The sequence below is a fragment of the Catharus ustulatus genome, chromosome 3, assembly GCF_009819885.2.
Source record: "Catharus ustulatus isolate bCatUst1 chromosome 3, bCatUst1.pri.v2, whole genome shotgun sequence".
Taxonomy (NCBI): domain Eukaryota; kingdom Metazoa; phylum Chordata; class Aves; order Passeriformes; family Turdidae; genus Catharus; species Catharus ustulatus.
This window is the reverse complement of record NC_046223.1, coordinates 72,600,308-72,621,109: the sequence shown is the minus strand read 5'-3', so window position 1 is coordinate 72,621,109 and position 20,802 is coordinate 72,600,308. Positions and strand designations below refer to the sequence as shown.

The window sequence follows — 20,802 nt, the reverse complement described above, 5'->3', positions numbered from 1 at the left end:
GAAATGTTTCCCACAATAAGATTTTTTTTTCCTTTTATTAACTCTTCAGTGTGAGCTTCCATATATATTTTCTATCAAAGTACATTAAGAACAAAATGTAAAGCCAAACAAGCCCCTCCACCCCCATCCCTAGAAAAAAAAAGTCCCAGTAGGATATTCCAGACACATTCTGGAATAATATTAAATAGGAGATAGTACATTTTAATAAGAAAGAAACTGTTTCTGTTGTTTGTTAGGTCAACACAGACTGATTTTTAACATCATTTACACTTACCAGATCTCTGATCCTAATTCCCACCTCCTAACTGAGATGGACTTCAAAGAAACCAGACAGAACATCTAAGAAGTATTGTACCGAGTTCCCTAAAAAGAAATCTATTTTTCTTCTCTTAGTTAATTCATGACCTTGCTTCCTTAGCCACAAATAGGTAAAAGGAGTAGAAGATAGCATTTTAAGAGGTTACCAAGTACCATTTGTATTTTTATACCTTTTTATGATTGGAAACTCTCCTCAGATTGTCCTCTTCAATGTGAGGCAGCTGTAAAAGGGGAGACTTGAACTGCTGAAGTCCCTGGACTGTCATCTGGGAAAGCTTCATGCAATTTTCCAAAGATCCCAAAGATGGAGCACGGAACTCCCTTTCTTGGGGAGAATGAAACAAATGACAAAATTTTTAATTTTTTTTTCTTCTTATACTTTTCCAATGTATACCTGTATTACAGAAAACCTTATTTCTAGTCCACCAGGCAAAAGTAAGACACATTTTTAAACGTTCAGTATAATTAACTAGGCAGCCTTTTTACTCTCACTCCAACCACGTAGATCAGCAGACATTTTCTTCCCTCTGTTTAGGATGTCACAGCTGAACACTAAAGAAGGGAAAGACTTCCATCTAACATTGTCTCAGGGAACAACAGCACAATGTATTCATGTAATCATTATAGATAAAAATTTCACCAATTCCTTTTAAAAAAAGGTAGCATCAAAACAAACTTATTTTGTATTTGTATCTTTTATGTATGTGTGTGTATAACATGTTTAGTATTAATTTAATATCATTTATCATTAGACATCAATCTTTTACAATATAATACATTATTTATAATATTTTCATATTGAGGAATGAACACATAGGTAGTAGCCTATCACTTGCAAGAAGAAAACTATACTTATAATTGAAGCTAAGCAAAGCATATTATGTTAGAAGGCAGTAAGAAGAGCTGTAAAAATATCAAATTTATGACTTTATTTATAAACTTATTGGCTAAAGGGTATGTCTGAGCAAACATCTATTTGACTTTTCTTTAAAAAACTACCTATAATTCTTTTCTTTCTTTACTGTACAAAAAGGCCTACATTCATAATTAAAATGATTATAAAGTAGACAAGGAGAAAAAGTCTTAGCCAGAACAGAGCAAAAAAAACCAAAAAAACCCCACTTAGCAATTATTAATCTCATCACATCTGCAAAGAAATTAAAAAGCAAAGCAGACACAAACTGCAACATAACTTTGACAATCATTCATTCATAAATAAAACTTCTCATAAACCCCGTTTAGAGAATTCATTTCAGACCACTTATTATCTTGCTGCAAATTTCTAGGCGGCTATGAGGGCATGAACAGGAAAGATCACTGCTCCCTCTGCTTCAGCTGCCCCTCTCCTTTTCAAATTGTCTGTTTCTTCACTAATTACAACAAGCTATAAATATCATCAGCTATCAAACCAAAATACATGGAAAAACATGTGACAATTACAGTAATTTCACGACCATAAGGCGCACCCCCTGGAGTTGGCAAATTTCGCAAGTTTGTAGATCATATAAGGCGCACTGGACTATAAGGCGCACCTTTTTTTTTTGCCTCGAAGATCCGTGCTGCGTGCAACAAACTCCCCATCGTGGAGTTTACTGGCATGTGCTCAAATTGGAAACATTTTAACAGAATGGTGTAGCCTTTAAACACAGCCCCAAGCGCCCTCCCCGTGGGCGGGACCCGGCACTCCCACCCGCCCCCGGCTGGCGAGGCGGGGCTCGCGGTAACCACTGTTCAGGGCGGCCATGGCTCACACCTCGGGGTTGCTGCGGTTCAGGGCGGCTCGGGACTGTCCGCGGCTCGGGGTGGCACAGCGCTGCCTGCCCCCTCTCTCCCTGTGCGGCTGCCGCTGGCTGGAAGCTGGGTGGTGCCTCTCAGCCTGCACGGCCAGCAGGGTCTGGGAGCGGGGGCTGGGCAGTCCCGCTCGGCCTGCGCGGCCGCCGCTGGCCAGGGACTGGCCGCTCCTGCTCCCCGCTCATGGCTGGGCTCACAGCTCGCCCTTTTTTTTTTTTGCAGCGAGGACCTGAGCCGCATGCAACAAAGTAACAAATTACTGACAGTTTTCACAGACTGGCGTAGCCTTTAAACGCAGCCCCAGGTGTCCTCCCCGTGCTGCAGCCAGGGCCGGGGGCAGCTCCCTCCCTCCCCTTGCGGTTCCTGCCGGCCGTGGCCGCCCGCTCCTGCCCCCCCTCGCGACTCAGCGCTCCCGCAGCACCGCCCCCCCATTGCGGCTCACACTTCCGGGTTTGCGAATTTTGCAACTTTGTCCATCAGATAAGGCGCACCGGACTATAAGGCGCACTTCTGGGTTCAGGGGGAAATTTTAGTCAAAAGGGTGCGCCTTATAGTCGTGAAATTAATGTATATGCAATGCAAAGAGAGATATAACACACAAATGGAACTATCTGGCTAGACACACAGGTAACCGAGAAAAATGTAATTTCAACCTTTAAAAAAAAAAGGTAGTAATGGAAAGATTAATGTCCTAACCAAGTAATACTACATTTACTTTCCATCTTGCTCAGCTTCCACCTCCCCTGTAATTTTTTGGCGGCTGCTGCTGCTAAGGAAAGTCAAAGGATTTTTTTTTTTAAGTTAAAAAAACACACTGCAAACCAAGTCAATAAAAGAATCCTAAATAATTTCTGACAAACTGTCTTTTGCAGGAAATTCACCTAGAGCTTTGAGCCCACAGAGCACTAGTCAGAGTTGAAAATATACTCTTTCTTAAAGGATTGACTCATCATCCATATAGCAGTAGAAGTTGGAACGTATTATCTTGGTTTCCCAGAAAGAACACAGGTCTTTATACTCCCTGAGAGTGGACCTGAGGACAGCATAGCTTGTAACATCCCCCAAATGCCCCTACCATAAAATTAATGTCATTGCTATACCTATTTTGACAGCTTCTGATTGTCAAATTGCAAAATACAATATGACCTTTAATGTAAGGTTATTAAGTTGACCAAAAATATGGAATCATAAAACAGTTTGTGTTGACCTCAAATATCATCTAGTTCCAATCCCCTGCCTTGAGCAGGGACACCTTCCACTAGACCAAGTTGCTCAAACTCTCATGCAACCTAGCCTGAACATTTCCAAGGATGGGGCATCCACAGCTTCTCTGGCAACCTGTGCCAGTGCCTCCCCACCCTCACCAGCAAAGAATTTCTTATCTAAAACCACCCTCTTTCAGCTTAAACCCAACATACAATATTAAAGTATTGAATCCCAAATTTAAATGTAGACTTTAGTTGCTTGTGAAGGGCTGGCTTACGCCTGGGTCAAGCCACAACCTCTACATTATGCTGCAGCTTCCAACCTGAAGTAAGGAATGTGCTTTGACTGGACAGCTGAATGGATACGTAACTTCTGCAGAGACTTGCTGGAGCACATCCCATGTTTTTGGCAGCACACACCTCACTTGGCAAGACAGTTATCTACTTATCATACTTAAGGATGATCTCAAGAAAGCCATGAAAATAATTTACACCTGCTGTTCTTAGGTATCAGTTAAATTGCCACAGAACAATGGATGCCACAAAGTGAAGCTAAGTGCGAAGATCAAGAAGATTTACATCAAGAGTCTTTCTTCAAAATACCTGATTATAAGGTAAGCATAAATTGTTGCAGACATTTTTAAGCTTCTAATAGTAACAAAAACATTTCAGAATATTTGAAAGACAGTAATGCAGCTCAAAATCACTATGTGATCGTATCCCACTATCAATTTAGGTTTCACAAAGTATGATTTGTACCCAAAATATTTCTTTAGTTAGTATTAACACATGCCATTACCTTTGTACTTTCATAGAGCCAAAACTGCTGAAAACCTATGACTAACTGTGGCATGTGATCCTTTTATGTATTGTGTCAAGGTTGATTTAGGTGAAAACTAGAACTAACCCCAAAACCAAGTGCAATTAAGTTTCAAGCCACTTAAAATTATGTCAAAAATACAAACTTAAGCAAAGTAGTCTCTTAAAATTTTCAATACCTAACTTCAATTTTATTAATCTTAAAAAACACAAACCACACAAAACCAAACCAATGCCACCTTTACAATTCCCAGCTGTTTCTCAGGGTGACATAGTTCTCTCTACATGCAGTCATCAAAAACAGGATCAATGCATTACATTTGCTAAATAAATAGTAAGTAGTAAAAAGAGTACCTTCACTTTACACCAAAATTCTGAACCTGTTTACCTTGAAATCCCCAATTTCATTATTGTTGGCTGTTAATGGGCAACTTCTCTTTAACACCATGTGCTGAGAGCACTGGCAAGGAAGCAAAAGGAAATGTTTGGTTGTTTGGTACAAATTTCTGGCTACTGCCACTTTCAAACTTTGGAAATAATTTTGAGAAAATCTCAGGTTACAGAAATACCAGACAAGTCCTCAACCATACCTATGATATAAATCTCCTTTTTTTCCAAATCTAGGGAAGCGATTTCTACCATACATAATGACAGCTATAAATTCTCTTCCACTTTCACAAAATTATTGAGGCTGGAAGAAATAATGATAATCTCTGGAAATTGTTAGTGGTAGAGGTTGTTCAGATTTGGTTTAAAAATAACCATTTCACATACTAATAGAAAATTAGTTTACACCACTGTATTTCAAAATACTGTCTCCTTTTATTTTAAGTTAAAATCTTTAAGTTCTGGTAACTTCAAAGTAATTTATTAAGAACAATGCATCTATAAATATTTATATTACTGTCAAATTAAAAAAAGTATCTCTGCATATATTCAGAACTAGAGGAAAAGAATACAGCTACCTGAAGGTCATTTCAGTTGCAAAGTGCATCAGGCACTCTGTTCAGTATCTTATTTTAGCTTTTACAAGCAGAACTATAGGTGTTTCTCATTTTTCAAAGACTTCTAGTTCTGCTGCATAAAAAAGCTTCTGCCTGTGTTATTCTGGTTTCATTTTGCACAAGAGAAAGCAACTATTTGCTAGTTGACTAATATATACATAGGTCATCTAGGCCATCTTAAAAGATATTTTTCAGAGTCTTGAAGTATTTTACAATATCTTGGAAGTTCAGGTATTTTTTATAAAATACTATCTATCCAAGTATTAAAAAAATTAATCTAAGGTAGCACACAATATCCTTATCTGCTCACATCCCCTCTCACACTTTATTTTGTTATGGAGCACAATTTCCAGCACCACTTGCAATAGTTCTAGAAATATCTTTCCCAAAACCATTCTTACTACAAGGTTATCAATGCCCATTAAAGGAGTTTTGGTCTAGTAAAGCCAGTAAGTATTGATCAGAACTGACTGAACCAGATCAACCAGTAAGTATTGTTTGACAGCAAAAAAATGATCACCAGTTTGACAAAAAAATACCTTAACTATGTTTGGTGCAATAAAGGAATGATATCCAAGTCTTTGCCTCCTTACACTGCCAGGAACCATCTTCTGAGTAACTGCCTTTTTACAGTTTTCTTTTGGAAAGAAAAGTGCTTAAATATTCTATTTCAATTAAATTATAATTTCTGTGGCAATTACAGTTAAGTGCCTACCCCTGCAAATTCAGAATAAAACTACATAGCAGGCTAAAGAGCACAGAATTCTGATATGGAGAAATATGAACAATATACAAAGAAACAACGGCAAACAAATGATCTAAAAAACCAAGAGGCATTCATAAGATGAGAGAAAACACCATAGAAGTGCAAATGGAAAGAACACAAGTCTTATACTAAATGCTTTGCTACTAAAAATGAACTGCATCTTCAAGAAAAGGTTTTCTATTGCAGTTAAGAAGAAACTTTAATTGCAAAAATTACGAGCAGGGGACACATATTCAGGATTTCAGAGCAGAGCTTGGCATCATCAGCAGCATTTCAATCCTCAAAACAGAGAACTCTCTCATTACAGTAAAAAGAGCAAAAGCACATTTAGGCATTTCTAAATACAGGTTAAGTTTCCCACAAGAACCAAGGACTTTATGAAGTATCACAATGAAAAAGAAACATATTTACTGGGTTTAATTATACAGTTTCTTTTCTTACCTTCCCTGCTTCGAGCCATTATTATTAGTTGGCAGATCACATTAATCATTTCTTGAAGTAGTGCAGGACTCTTCTTAAGGATAAACTGCTGATCTGCAAGATATAACTGGCTAAAATTATGCTGTACTGCTTTTAAGAAAAACAACCAGTTCACATGAATCGGACCATTGAATGGCATGGTCTTTACTTCTATACATTCTTGCATTACCAAAAATACACTTTATTCTCACTGACATATCCATCTGTAACATTTCTTTAAAAAGCCAGGAAAATGCAACTGTTAAGAGGAAACAAATTTTGTATATGAGCTTCCACACCAAATGAAACAATACTTATTAGATCCATCTAAGAAGAAGCAAGAGGACAGCACAGACAATTTACCAATCATTTTTTAAATCACATTAATTCCTTAGGTAATCACGGGTTAAAACCAGGATTTTTGAGTGAAACACCAGTTTTGCAAAAAACATTATTTGCAAGGTATCAACTTCTTTTAAATGCAATTCTGTGAAGCTCTAAGTACAAACAGCAACTAAGTAAAGGAAAGATGAAATATTTTTCATGACTTTTTAAAACTGATTATTTTTCTTCTGAAAGGAACTGAAAAATTTTAAGCAAAGCATTTTCCCTGGTTTGTTGATTTGGTATTTTGATTTTTTAAATTTCCATTAAAATGTAGAACATCTCAACTTTGCCAGTCAGCCTAAAACTATCGCATTCATGGCTGAAAATAAATACATTTATTTAGAAACATTTCAGTTTGAATATTTACAAGTATTAAAAATTCCAAAACACAAACCCAAACTCACAGGTAACTGATTTTAAAAGTTCTAATCCTGTCATCTTTATTTCACATCGTGGGCTAAAATCCTCCAAAAAGAAATATACAGGGAAATGCTATAGAGAGCAACATTATGCCGATCTTGGATTTCTTTGCTCTGAAAAGGAAATATACTTCACACTTAACTTTTTATTCTATTACAAAAATCAAAAACAATTTATCTAAGCCATATTTGCAGCCAAAAGCTTTAAAAAGTAAAATATCAGTCAGTACCGCAGGGACGTCAGGAGAGTGAATAAATGCTCTAAAGGATCATTAAAGTTGAAAAACTAAGCAGCCTGCATAGAGACTATTGAGCAGAGATCCATTCAACTCTTTATAGCACAAGAATCGAAAGTACTGTAGTATGCAGCATCTTGCTCTGTTTCCAGTAATATCTGATTAAGGGAGAAGCCATTACCTTCTTCAAGGACCTCAGGAACTTGCATCCGGGCAAGATGAGTCAACAACAGAACTCTGGCTTTCAGACTGTAAGGGTAGGTGAGAGGAGGCTCATTCTTCTTTAAATTTATGCCACCAATTTCTCTGATTAGCTAAAATAAAATAGTTCAACACAAACAGCTATTTTATTGCTAAAGACAAGCAAATACAGGATAACAGTTCACAAGTTAAAAAAAAGTATGTTCAGAAAAGCAAGAACTTTTCCTTGGAAATTTCTGTAGGGATGAACATTAGCCATTTTTATTCAAAACTCAGCTCCAAAAAGTTAAAAAAAGTCTTTATATGCCTTTTTCAATGTGCAAACAAGGGGGTCATAAATATTTGCATGCAAGAAACGTATGTAGTTTAAGTCAATTTGTATTGAAAGATAAATATTTTTAATATCTGATTTTATTGGCAAGGTTTACTAGATTCAACCATATTTCTAAGGCACTTACATTGAACTTAATATGCAAAAGCAACAGCATCACCTTGAGACCTTTCACCCATATAAGATATAGAAAACTTCCCTAGGAATAACTTCAAGTAAAACAGGAAGGAGGTTTACAAGCCTAAAATCCCTGGTAGGCTGAAGAACAAGTACTTGAACTTCTTTATACACCACATCAACTTGAAAAAAGTGTGGTGTTCTTTACTCAGGATGACCTTTCCTGATCCCCACAGGACCAATACCCACGGTTCAAACAGGTCTGAGTAACAGTAGCTCAGATAAAGTAGCATTAGTACATGGCCCAGAAGCTTCACTTTTTAGCACAAACAGTTACCTGAAGAGAGATAAAAATTCCAAAATCTCAAGACAAAAAGAGAACTTTGGATACCAACAGCTAAGCTACACCAACCTTTGACCAGTCTCTCCCCATACATGAAAAAAAGATCTTCTGACAAGAAGTTTGTTACAAGCACATCCTGGTGTAACCTCAGATCAAGAGCAGTAAAACTTAAAACAGAGAATTTTGTGAAAAATGGGAACATTGATCATGGCCCCAAAAGCAGGATACACTAGCAGAAGTTGTAAGCAATACCCTTCTATGCTTAAGTGAATGGTTCTGCCATATAGTCAGAAAAAAAATCACAGATGACACTGAGTACTGAACCTTTAGAAAGGGAACAAAATCTGTCATAAAATGCAGTCATGCCACTTGCATACTAACAAGAACTGTAGGTCAAAGATGAAAACCTGTTAGCTGGAAAACAGAGATACCTAAAACGGGGAAATTCTGAAAACTCACTGATCCCAGTCTAGTTGTACTAAACATACAAGACAGCTGTGGACAAAAGTATGCTGAAAGTCATTCCCTGCAGAAATATAGGAACAGTAGTGCCCCCAACTAAGGCACTGTTAATACTTAACACAGAATACTGTGGACAATTCTAAGCAGATAAAAATAATGTCAAATTTAGGAATCTATCAACTAGGAACAGTACCCTGTTCAGCACGTAACAGGAAGAGTGAAATGAGTCTTTTGGAAAAGAGAGGACTGAAAAACAGCAGCTTTTCTAGTTCAGCAAAATAAAGACAAAAAAATAACTAATGGGCTATTGCTTCTGTCTACAGATGCATAAGAATACATACAGCAAGAATTGTTTAGACTCCAGAATAGTGACGATAAAAACCAAGGATATTAACTGGTCACAAACAAGACTCCTAATCACTGGAACAGCAAGTTCTGGAACAGCTTCTCAGCAGGATATGGTTACAGAAGGCTTGACTGCCTTTTAAATAATGAATGATTAAATGCAAAAGGCCTTGCAGAATGCCATACTGGCAACAGCATGGGTGAAGAACCATTGATCAGGGTGATCTTTCCCAACCTTTTGCTCTCATTGCTGAAAAATCCTACTTTACTGGAATTCCTTCTTCTACTCAAAGTCCACAACATAATAAAGAATTTGTAAAAGAGACAAAGATAATTAAGTAAAACAAAATAGACTGAGATGTCTCTTATGTTTAGGTCACATTTAAAACATGAAAATTCAATTGTGTGCATGAAAAGGTTAAATCTGTGAGACTATTTCCACCTCTCTTTGCCAACTCAAAACATTTTCATTGGAGCATTTTGTGCTTTAAACTTCTTAAATCCAAGTGTTAGTCTCCGATAAATAAGACTTTCTAAAACTCTGCTAGTAAAAATTATTTACCACAGTATGTATTTATGGCATTTCTGATGCCATTGGAAACACTGAAGGGAAATGAATATAAAAGGCAAGCAGAGAGGAACAGATATTCATGGAGAAATCTTCAGGATATTTGAAGACATTACTAATTCAGACATCGGATAATAACTTTATTTTACTATTAATGCATTCAACCAGATTTGTGTTAATGATTTAAAAGAACATGAAATGGTGATCACTTCCTTATGTCAATACTCAAAATTTTTAAGGATTAGCAGCCTAATTTCCTATTTACTTTATGCCTCCCCAAAAGCCCAATGCAGCAGCCTACATACTAAACCATTTCCACTTAAAATAAGCACCATTAAGGCTATCTTTTCTTTTAAAAAGTTGAAATCAAGTCTAGCTTCTGAGTTCTGTTTCTGAAGGGATACAATTGCCTCTCCACAAAGTTAATGCCTGAAAAATTTGAATTCTGTCAGCTGGTCACCCCGAAGCATCACCTCCCTCTTCTCTTGAAGGGGTCAATGAAAACATCTCTTGACATAACTGACCTGAGGTATCTGGATGTTGTCTGCTGGTCTGCTCGTCGCATCTTTATTGTACTGAGGATCAAATTCAGATGCCCCTGCTAAAACCATGATAAGCCCTGCAAAGATAATTAGAGTCAGACAAAGAAAATGTCAACATCCTAAGCCACCAACTGATTTCTTCAGAACCTTTAGCCATAAAACTTACTCCCATTCCTCCCCCAACAACCATGAATATTCATGTTCTCCAATAAATGGATCAGTTACTACTGCCACAGGGCAAAAGAGGCAGGAATCAATGTCTGGCACAAGATAAAAGTGATGATTCAAGGCTCAATTTTGCATGGTATCAAGTCCAGCATTTGACACTTAATGTCTTGGAAAAAACATAATTAGACTTCATTGGGACTAGCAGACATCACTGCACAGCAGTTTGACTACTTCTGCATGCTCACAGAACCATTGCTCTCAGCAACCCATGTGCCTGCAGCAGCACCACAATGTGTATGGAAAAGGAAGGCAGGAAGGATAAAATCTCAGCTCCATTTTCTGCTCAATCAGCATTGAAAATTCACCAAGAAAATTCTTGTAATTATTAGAAAAGCAGTTCAATAAATAACCCTGCAAATAAATTGCACAAAGATGATGGATTGCTCTTCTCATAATGTGATTAGGAAAATCCATACAAAACATTCTGTAGTGAGTGAAATTGAAATGAAAGCCTCAGACAACTGGATATTTTAGTCCCATTGTGAGCTTCCTGCTCATGAACACAGCTGAACTCCTCAGCCACAGACAATCAGAGAGCTCACAGAATCATTTGTTCCAGTTAAAATAACTTCTCCAGCAGTAGTTACTCAAGCTTCCCTCTTGTATTTTGAGCAAGAGCTCTTATGAGCAAGTCAAAATTATTTTTGCCTACCTGCAGTGCCCAGTGAATTCAAACTACTAACAATGAGTCAAGTTCCCTGAGCATCAATTTTCATTTCCGTGCTCAATTATCTATTCACTTCCTCAGCACAGCATATTGAAGCCTTTCAGATGACTGTATCTTCCCATTATCTAAGATCAACTGTAAATCTCCAGAAAAGGAGATTCTGAAAGTTTGTTTGTCCTGGAGCTTGAAAAAATACCTTAAAATAAGGCAAGTTATGCAGATTTGTGTCATCATTTCCCTAGCCTGGTTTGATTATATTTGCTGACACTGATATATCACACTACAGTGGAATTTCATAACGAAGCAAAAGCCTTGCCTGATCACGGTGTGGTTTGTCTAAGCTACCTCAACTGCACCTCAGTTTTCATTCAGACTACACAACAGACCTTAGTAGAAAAAACTGATCAGCCTCTGACCCTGGAACTAACTAAATGTGTTAAGTCCTTAAACAAGGCCACTTAAACCTAGACTTAACTTTTTAACCAATCTTTAGGAGAGACAAGGCAAGCTTCAAAGCTAGGTTCTGAGCAAGGTTCAATATAAAACAAACTACTTGTTAAGACCAAGTCTGAAGAAAGAAAGTGATTTCCCAAAACTTCTAAAGTCTCACCTACTCTCTCTTTTCTCACCTAGCTGGAGATAGGAAAAAGCATAAGAGTCTGACAAAAGAGTATAAACCAGTCTGAACTAATCCCACCCACAAACCCATGTGTCCTGTGAATAAAAGGGTGACATCTTTCCATACTCTTATTCCCTACACCATGTGGATCATCTGTGAAGCATTTCTGCTCTGTAGGAAAAGGATGGATGAAGAGCAGATTTCAGTAATCTTCCAGCAAATTTAAAGCTGAAAAACAGTACAATTCAAAGGAGCAAGAAAAAACATTTATGAACTCTTTTAGAAGTTTTCTGGGTTTCTTCTATTCTGCTTTTCAATTGCTCTGAGCATGCAATCTAGAACAAAGTAGTTAAATCCAATCTAGAACTAAGTAGTACTGTGCCAATTCTTCAGGCTCATTCCAGCCCCCAAACTGAAAGACACAATTTTGCACCAATGAAATACATCTACAGTTCTCCCTAGAAAAAATGGGGAGTTCATTCCTTTAAAATCAGGGAGTAGACAAGAAAAGTAAGTATACTGAAAGCTACAAACAAAATAACAAAATTGATAGCAAACTTTTTACCAGAAACTTAGCTGTCTATTCTAATATCTATAAGCAAGAAATGCTATTTCATTCCTTAGGCATATAAAAATTTCACGAAGCCCCCAAAAAATTCGAAAGCCTGGTTTTTTTTGCACTAACAGATGAAAACCCACAGATAGAGGTTGGCTCCTACTGGCAACTGAGGGCTACAGGCAGGTCAGCATGTTTTTCCCAATATACAATACACCCCTTTTTCTTCCTTTTTTTATTTTTTCATGTATATATAGACATAATATAGATCTATACAATTCCCTCTCCCAAACATTTAAGTCTTCTTACAGAGTATTCTTTGCCTGCAACAGAATTAAGTTTTAAAAACACTCCAAAGGAACCAGAAACATTACTTCAACTTAATTAAGGCCTGTAAAATAGAAGTGTTTTAATGTCAGCAGACTGACACTTGCAATTCAGGATGCCTTTTACTTACGTTTCATGTCCATGTTCCGGGTTTTATAGACAAAATATGTGTATATTTGAGTTGTTCGGATGAGAATCTGATCTCCACTGTATCGTATTGATCGGTACCACCAGGAACCCTGAAATATTCAAGAGCAGACTGATGTCAGCTACAAGGAAGCATGAAAACAGTCATGCATGACCTCATGTCTGTCAATAACCAGATAACTCAGCCCAACTGCTATTATCTATGTTAAGGTGAACTGAATTTCAGAGAGGAGAGGGAAACTAAATATATTTGCAGACACAAACTTTAAAAGCACACAGACAAATTCATCTGAGAGAACCTAATGTTAAACATTTTTAAATGACCTCTAGCCTAGAGAAATTTTCCCCAAGACATACACCTGTACACATATACACTGCTATGTTTATTTCTGGTGTTGTTTTAATGAATCCACTAAACAATTTACCAATTCTATATATGATTCAGTAACTCCTTACAGTGCAACTCAGCATTCAAATCTAGTTTAGGCACGCCAAGACCTAAGAACAAAGATTTCTTTCGCTATGAGAAAATTTGGAAAATTGTGATTTAAGTCACCTGACCACAAAGTGCTTTTCAGAAGGGGAATCTGGAAGTGGGATGGGGCCCTCACTGTAAATTTTCAGAATTAAGCCATACACCTTCAGATTGACAGAAGAGCTAACACTCTGATAATTGCCTAATTAGCATTAACACCAGTGATTCAGATTACAGAACTCACTCTACAGTGGTTGTACTCTCTAATATATTTTCAGAAAAATGATGTACTGGGTTATAAACTGCAATCTGTTCATTAAACTCCTCCCTGTAAGCAAAGCTGATTTAGTATAAGAGAACACATCAACAATACTCCTCAATCTACTGTGAAATTTACTATCAGTGAAGAGCAACAAGCAATACAGTAGTAAGTGATGCTTATTACTATTAGTTTAATAATAGTGAATTCCCCCACTATTATTGAAATAATTCTGCAATCTTCTTAATTATTTGGGAAATACTCAAGGAGTGGCTCCAACAATTTTTTTTATAAATTAGGTTTGATTCCTCCACGAATAGATGAATGCTAACACAAAATAGTACACAACTTTCTACAATGTTTTTCTGCATAAAAAATTAATTATAATCCCACAGTTATCAAATATTTGTATGAGTACTGGTATTGGAAGAAAAATATAACTAGCCAGTCCAAATCTACATAAATAAGGCTGACCTAAATGCTTCTGCAGATACAGCTCCTGTCTCTTGTCTCATGTACAGGACATTATTTAGGTCAGTGGAAGTCGGGAAAGGGCTATTTATCAGTATTGTCCGTTTTCATTAATCTGGATTCAAAGGGTAGAAGCAGCCTTACTTTATTTTAGATGCCCATCAAACATAGGATGACTACACTGTAGTTAAGTTCGCCTTCTTTATTGATTCATGAAAGAGAAACAGACCCATTAGAGGCATGAATTATCTTGTATGTCTACTTTAAAATGAAATTATGAAGTAACTTGCTCCATAAAAATGACTATTCCTCTTCACTGACTTATAAAATAAATTTACAGTGACAAGTCTGAACATACAAGTCTACACCTGGTATGGGGCAAGAAGAGGCAGAATATTTTTGCTGTGCTCAGAACATTTCTTTGTACCAACAGCAAGGCTGTCATCCTTTCACTTGAGCTATGATAAACCTGGTGTAAATCACTAAAAGTATATGTATACAAAAAAGCATCAACTGAATCCTAAAAGGAAAGGCATGAAAAATTTTTGCATCCTGGATTTTAGACTTTTTATTCAACCCTTTGTTGAAGTCAGTACATTTAATCTTCTAAAATATATTTTCAATTACACAGAAAGACTCAAAGGGAAGGGATAATGTTTCTCTGAGTCTCTGCACACACTGATGCAAGCAGCTGCCAAGACATCAGGACGTCATTTCAAATTAAAATCTTCTCAAGAACATGAGGGGTTTTCAGTGTCAGTTTTCTGAGTCTTGCTTCATACCGCACCCCAAATGCACAATCATTGGGTAAGGCACATTGCTCAAAAGCAATACTGTAGGGGAAGCCCAAGTCCTGAAATAACACTCACCTACCAACTGATTCCTCACACAAAGCAATGTCAAGGGCAGACATCCCATGGCGTACAGAAGAGCAATAAAAACTGAAGTTATGAAAACAAAGGCAGCCGGGAAAAACCAAATCCATCACCTGCTCCACCTGCAATAATTCTAGCACCACCAGCTAGAGACATCTCAGTTTTAGTACCACTGAATATCCTCTTGAGCTCATCACCTCATTAATTTTCTTGAGAAAGAAGCTACAAGACAAATTACAAAACTTAATAATTCTTGTGATATCCAGTATTTTCCCTGGAGTCCCCTCTGTAACATGGCACTGCACTTTTCTGGAAACTGTACAGCAGCTACACTTCTTTCATAATAAAAGAAAATGCCACCTTTTAAACAACAGCTCACTTGCACTCTCTATGAAAAGCAAGAATGAGAACTCTATGTGTAAGACAGCTTTGTTTACAACTTTGGTACAAAGAGTAGAATATCAGATACTACTTACCACAACAACTGGAAGAATAACCATAAATGCTAATCCATATACAAACAACACCTACAGAAAAACCACAAAATATACTGTATTAGACACTGTGGCTACTTAATACCACTCTTGCTTAATCTTTATTCTAAAGAACAGTCAAGTAGTACTACCTCATGCTTACTAAAAATTATCACAAGCTTATTGCATAATATCTGTCATTATTTCTGTAGAGCAACTTACAAGTACTATAACTAGGTATGGCTTAAATAAGGAGTGTCAGTTTAATATGATTCACATATGAATCAGTTTAAATAATTCACACACTATCACAGGTCAGTTTCTTTAATAATTCAAATTTGGCAGCTAAACCGTGATGCAGTGGACAGATAATCAGAAGAAATCAAGTGGTTAACAAAAATACCTTTCAGCAACAAATACAACAGGAAGAACATTTAGATACTGTATGATTAGAGCATCACTAGCAAACCAAATGGAACTAGAGAATCCCAGCAAGCAGCTCTAAATGTTTCCTTGCAAGAGCAAACACACACTTTGTAACAGGGGTGACCACAGTAAAACCTCATTGTCATTGGAATGAGATCCATCCAAACACAATTTTATTCTCTAAGGTTAGATTTAAGCTACGCTAACACTTTCGACTCCTGAAATTTGCTTCAAAGATATGAATACTTTGGTCCAAGTGCATGTGTTTTGACTAAAAATGTGCAGTATTAAGCAATTTTTTTTCCAAAACACTTGAAAGTTCACCATAAAATCTTGAGCTAAGTAAGCTGACTCACCAAAATTGAATTTTTCTGATCCACAATCCAAGCTGGCAAAGCTATACCGAAGCTTGTAGCTGTAGGATGAAAGAAAAGAAATTCACTATAAAATATTGAGAAACATTTTTAAAGTCACATTATGTCTAACAAAGAAACCAACCCACCAAAAACCACCAACCCACAAAAAAACCCACTTGTGTTTATTACTTCAATAAGCAAAATTTTAACAAATATAGGAAGATCAAGCAACAAATTAGAAACAAACCAAGTAGCAATAACAGGACTTAAATCCAACATGTGAAATACCAAATATTTTAGCTTAACATATTGCAGTGAAATAGATAGGCAAGATTTATATATATAATATACATATATAATATATATAATCTAAAATATCACCGACTGGAAGATTTACAAGTTTTGCATTGCAGAGTTTTCAGCAGTTTAAATACATATAGTTAAGTAAGCAAATCAACTGCAAGAAAATGGTCTGAGCAAATTAATACCATGGGAAATTCTATTGGTTTGTCCCTCTAAGAAAATGTTCTAAGCTGTAGACTGTAAACACAAAACCCTCTGTCAGTTCAAATTTCTGTGTGATTCGTAAGAAAGAAAGAGGAACACTTTTCAATTCAAAAGAAGTTAGGCTACAAAAATAGAAGACATGATTCTCTAAATCTTCAGCACACAGATCTGAATAGAGAATAGCATACAATAGCTTTTCAGACACAGGTGGTAATAAATTGAATTTTGCCAACACTATTTATCCCAATACTAAGAATCCTATGAAACCAAGGGGGAAAAGAAAAGAAAGTAAGACTTTATGGATTTCTAGGAGCTACTTAAAAGAAAGACAACATGCCTTCCTCAGTACCAGCAGATATCCATGAGGAGCAATGCCTTCAATAATGATGGGCTAGGATCCCTATGTAGTTAGGCACTACACTGACATCTCCAACAGATTGTGACAGCCATCAATTCAGATAAACAGTTGTTATGCACAAGCCTAATGTGACGTCTCCAAGTTGAAAATTACTATTCCTTGAATCTCCAATCAAACATCTGACAAGCCTGACCACACCTCAGCCTTAGGAGTTCAACCAGTTGACACCCAGTGAATTTACCACATTAAGTTACTCCTTGCTCTGGAGAAGGAAGATATCCAGACTCTATAATCTGCTAATGATTACAGATTTTTAGAAGAATCTACTAAAAATCTGTCTTTTACCAACAGAATAAATTTCAGTTTACTACTATATTTTTGATCTTTAGGATTGTAGTCTCAAATTGTTCCAGGAACAGTAATAGTTCAGTAAAATGCTCCTTCTCTTCTGGTCTGAGAGTCTCCTTGCCCCCACTCATGCTCACTGAGCTGAAGCAACAGCAAATACCAAGGGGGAAAGGCTTTAATCATAAGGCACTTAGTAGACTAACTCTATACTCTTCTGATCCCCCTCATCTGCTTGCAAACACTCTTTGAATGATTTTGCATTTAATTTTAGTAAAGGTGGAAGTCATGCAAATATATGCCTGCCTCTGGCCTCACATTGCCTCAGCTGGATACAGAGGAATGCTCCCTGTTCCTCTGTGCTGGGCACAGGGGGTGGGATGTATCCCATCGAACTTGGTTGGGCACGTCTAACCCCAGATGTGCTTCATCCCAGCCCAGAAAATACCTCTATGAGGGACTCTATCCATCCTTTGTCCATACAGAACTAGAAGACTAGAGTACATAGTTTGGATACATGCATTTACACCACAGATGTATAAATAAAGAGAAGAGGAATTTCACTAAATTAGAAAGCCTCTCACATTTTAATGTGGAACAAAATTAGAGAATAAAGGAGAGGGAGAGAAAATTTCAGGGACTTCTCCCACCCTTCAGATGTCTCAAACAATAATGAGAGGTCTAGAAACAAACCAGAGAATTATAATTCCACTGGAGACTGAGGTAGAGTTTTCAGAAGAGCAGGAAGTTTAATGCTTAGAGTACAAACTGCTAGCCTGCCAAAAAATCATTTCATTTTCCCCTCTGGGAACCCAAACTCTTAGGTTTGTGAACACAATCACTCAGCCAACCAAGGATCTTCATGGGAACAAGTTTTGGCTGAGTTTTCTTTTGAAGTCACAGCTTCAGGTCCATTCAAGGACACTGACACAACTACCTAACTTCAAATCCTACGCCTTGTCAACAGTGAGTAGCTTATGGATGTGAAAAACAATTTAGCATTTAGAAAGGTCCTAGGAAAGCTATTAAAATTTACGGTACCATTTTGCTGATATTGTGACAGCATTTCTGAAGAAAGATTTTATCTCTATTTTGTAGCAAGAGGGACAGAGACCTCTCATTTGCCAAGTAAAGGAAACACTAGAAGCTAAGAGCTGATAGAATCTGTTATGCTATAAAACACAGAGATTAAAGAAGCTGATCCACCTCCTTAGTCCATCAGAAATGCCTCTGCCAGACTGTGATATAGTTGGCAAATCTGTGTTTTTGAAGGAAGAGGGAAGATTTGTTTTTTATTTCTTTGAAACACCAGTTCAAGGGCTGGGGTTGGGTTTTTTAACTTAAAAATTAATGTCCTGTGTTGGGTGGATATAATTCAGAAGAAGAATTTACAGCACAGATGACAGCATACCCTCATATCATCCTGTAAGTTCAGAATTAAGTTACAAATTCCATTTATTATTTCCAAGCTGGCTGTAACTCATTCCACACAGGTGGAATGTTGTATAACTTGCCTTGACAAATGGCAGGTTTCCATTTTGCCTGAAATGAGTACCAGCTAGAAACATGCAACGTTTTTCCTTAGTAGGCCACTTAAACAATCACAAAAATGTTTTACAATCAATTCACACAACTGCAACTAGGGAAAAAATTATTAACTTTCAGTCTTAAATTAATTTAGTTTGGATCACCTACTGTAAAACTTTGACACACCATCACCAGGATTATTTTCATGTAGCAATCTGCCCAGAAACAATATCCCCAGGGACATCCTTTCGAAGTATGTTTATTGCAGTACGGTTACTTGTTAATTTTTCAATATACATCTCTAGTATTTGATCATAAATACCAATAAATGTTTAAAATCAACAAGTTTCTGACAAAAAGTATTCTATTTTTTGCTTATACCTCTATTAATATTGGCAAGTCTCCCTGGATACTTACTGAAGTTGACTAATTAAAAAAATTCTTCTCTTTTCACCATAATAAAAAGTTTGAGAAGTGTAAAGCAAACTCTCTTGCCTTTCCCTGCCACCAACCTGAGAGCCAGTTTCACAAGCAAAGAATTGGTCAGATGTGTTGCTTTAATTGCAGGAGAAGGTTATTAGATAAAGCTCCAAGTGCTTCTTGACTGATCAGGTATTACACATCTCACTGTACAGTGATTGCAGGACCTCTGTCACACATAATTGTTACCTTGTGGTCCGTCTGGATTACCAAATTCTTCCCAGTTTTTTCGTGACTCTTCATCAGTTAAGCTAGTTATAAGAAGAAATATTAAGTTAATACAGAAGACATTTCTCTAAATCATTAACAAACAGAAACTTTAAAATGTGGCAGCCACATTTATCCTTTAGAGGTGGTTTGGAAAGCTAAACAGCTTCTGGTATTTTTTTGTATGAAATCTAATAGGAAAAAATATTGGAGTATTCCTCCTTGATACACGAGCAAATTCTTTAAGGACTCAGGCAGGAACTCAGACACAGAAGACAGTTGACTACATACCCATCAGCACACAATATTTTCTGATGCCAGGTTACAATACAGTAAATTTTGAAAGACAGAGGTTGAAATTTATCTTTTTTTTTTGCAAGGAAGGTAAATATGGGAGTTGATTAATCAGAAGTAGTCCATATGGGCATTTATCTTATTCTAGACCTTTAGCCTCTGAAAGCCGGTGTTTGGTTGTTGTTGCATTTTTTCCACGGAACTCCCAAGTTTCATAATTTAATACCCTCTTATTTAATAAGACACACCTCCTAAATCTTACAGTTTCTGTGCCTGTTCAGTAACGACAGTTTTTTGGCAATTGTATGCCACCTCAACAGAATCCCTGTTACTAGAAGGAAAAATACTGCTTTAGAAAACAGAATACCTGGCTTTCACTGTATGAAAAATTTTGTCTCACATAAGAAACCCAGTGAAGAAGTCAGGCCTCTCTTGATCATTTCTAAGTCTCCCATTTGTTCACAAGCAGACTCACCAAATGGGCAGTTTTTATATTCTTTCAAGACAGCATGGCATACTGCTACCACAGCCCATGCACTAGTGTTTGAAGGATCAAACTGTAGCACCAAGTGTTTGATCACTGGCTTGCAAAGTAAATAATTTACGTGTTTCAGGAGTTCAAAAAGGCATACCAGAATTTCCTACTGAAGAGATTTTCTAAGTGATACAGATGTGTTTAAGCAAAAAGTATTATTTCCAAACTGCTCAAGTGAGCATGGTGCTGGTTCTCCTTCCCACCTCTTTCCAAACAGGACTCTCCATCCTGTAACGTTAACCACACACACAACTGACTTCAAGGCAGAAATCACCAACTTCCTAAGTTCTCTCACGATGTGCCTGACCCAATAAACCGCAATAACAGCGGAAGTCTCAGAGGTGATGGGCAAAAGTG

General features: G+C 37.0%; 1 protein-coding gene across 1 annotated transcript in view; it reads right to left on the bottom strand.

The window, feature by feature from the left end:
* Positions 1–20,802, bottom strand: part of SEC63 (SEC63 homolog, protein translocation regulator) — a 60,271-nt gene that overhangs the window by 14,905 nt on the left and 24,564 nt on the right. The window contains exons 5-12 of the mRNA XM_033055152.2: positions 19,599–19,660; positions 16,193–16,251; positions 15,414–15,464; positions 12,841–12,949; positions 10,296–10,390; positions 7,586–7,718; positions 6,345–6,437; positions 489–643 (exon numbers count right to left, since the gene is read on the bottom strand). Coding sequence (XP_032911043.1) covers positions 489–643; positions 6,345–6,437; positions 7,586–7,718; positions 10,296–10,390; positions 12,841–12,949; positions 15,414–15,464; positions 16,193–16,251; positions 19,599–19,660 — 757 coding nt within the window. The remainder of the gene's footprint in view (positions 1–488; positions 644–6,344; positions 6,438–7,585; positions 7,719–10,295; positions 10,391–12,840; positions 12,950–15,413; positions 15,465–16,192; positions 16,252–19,598; positions 19,661–20,802) is intronic.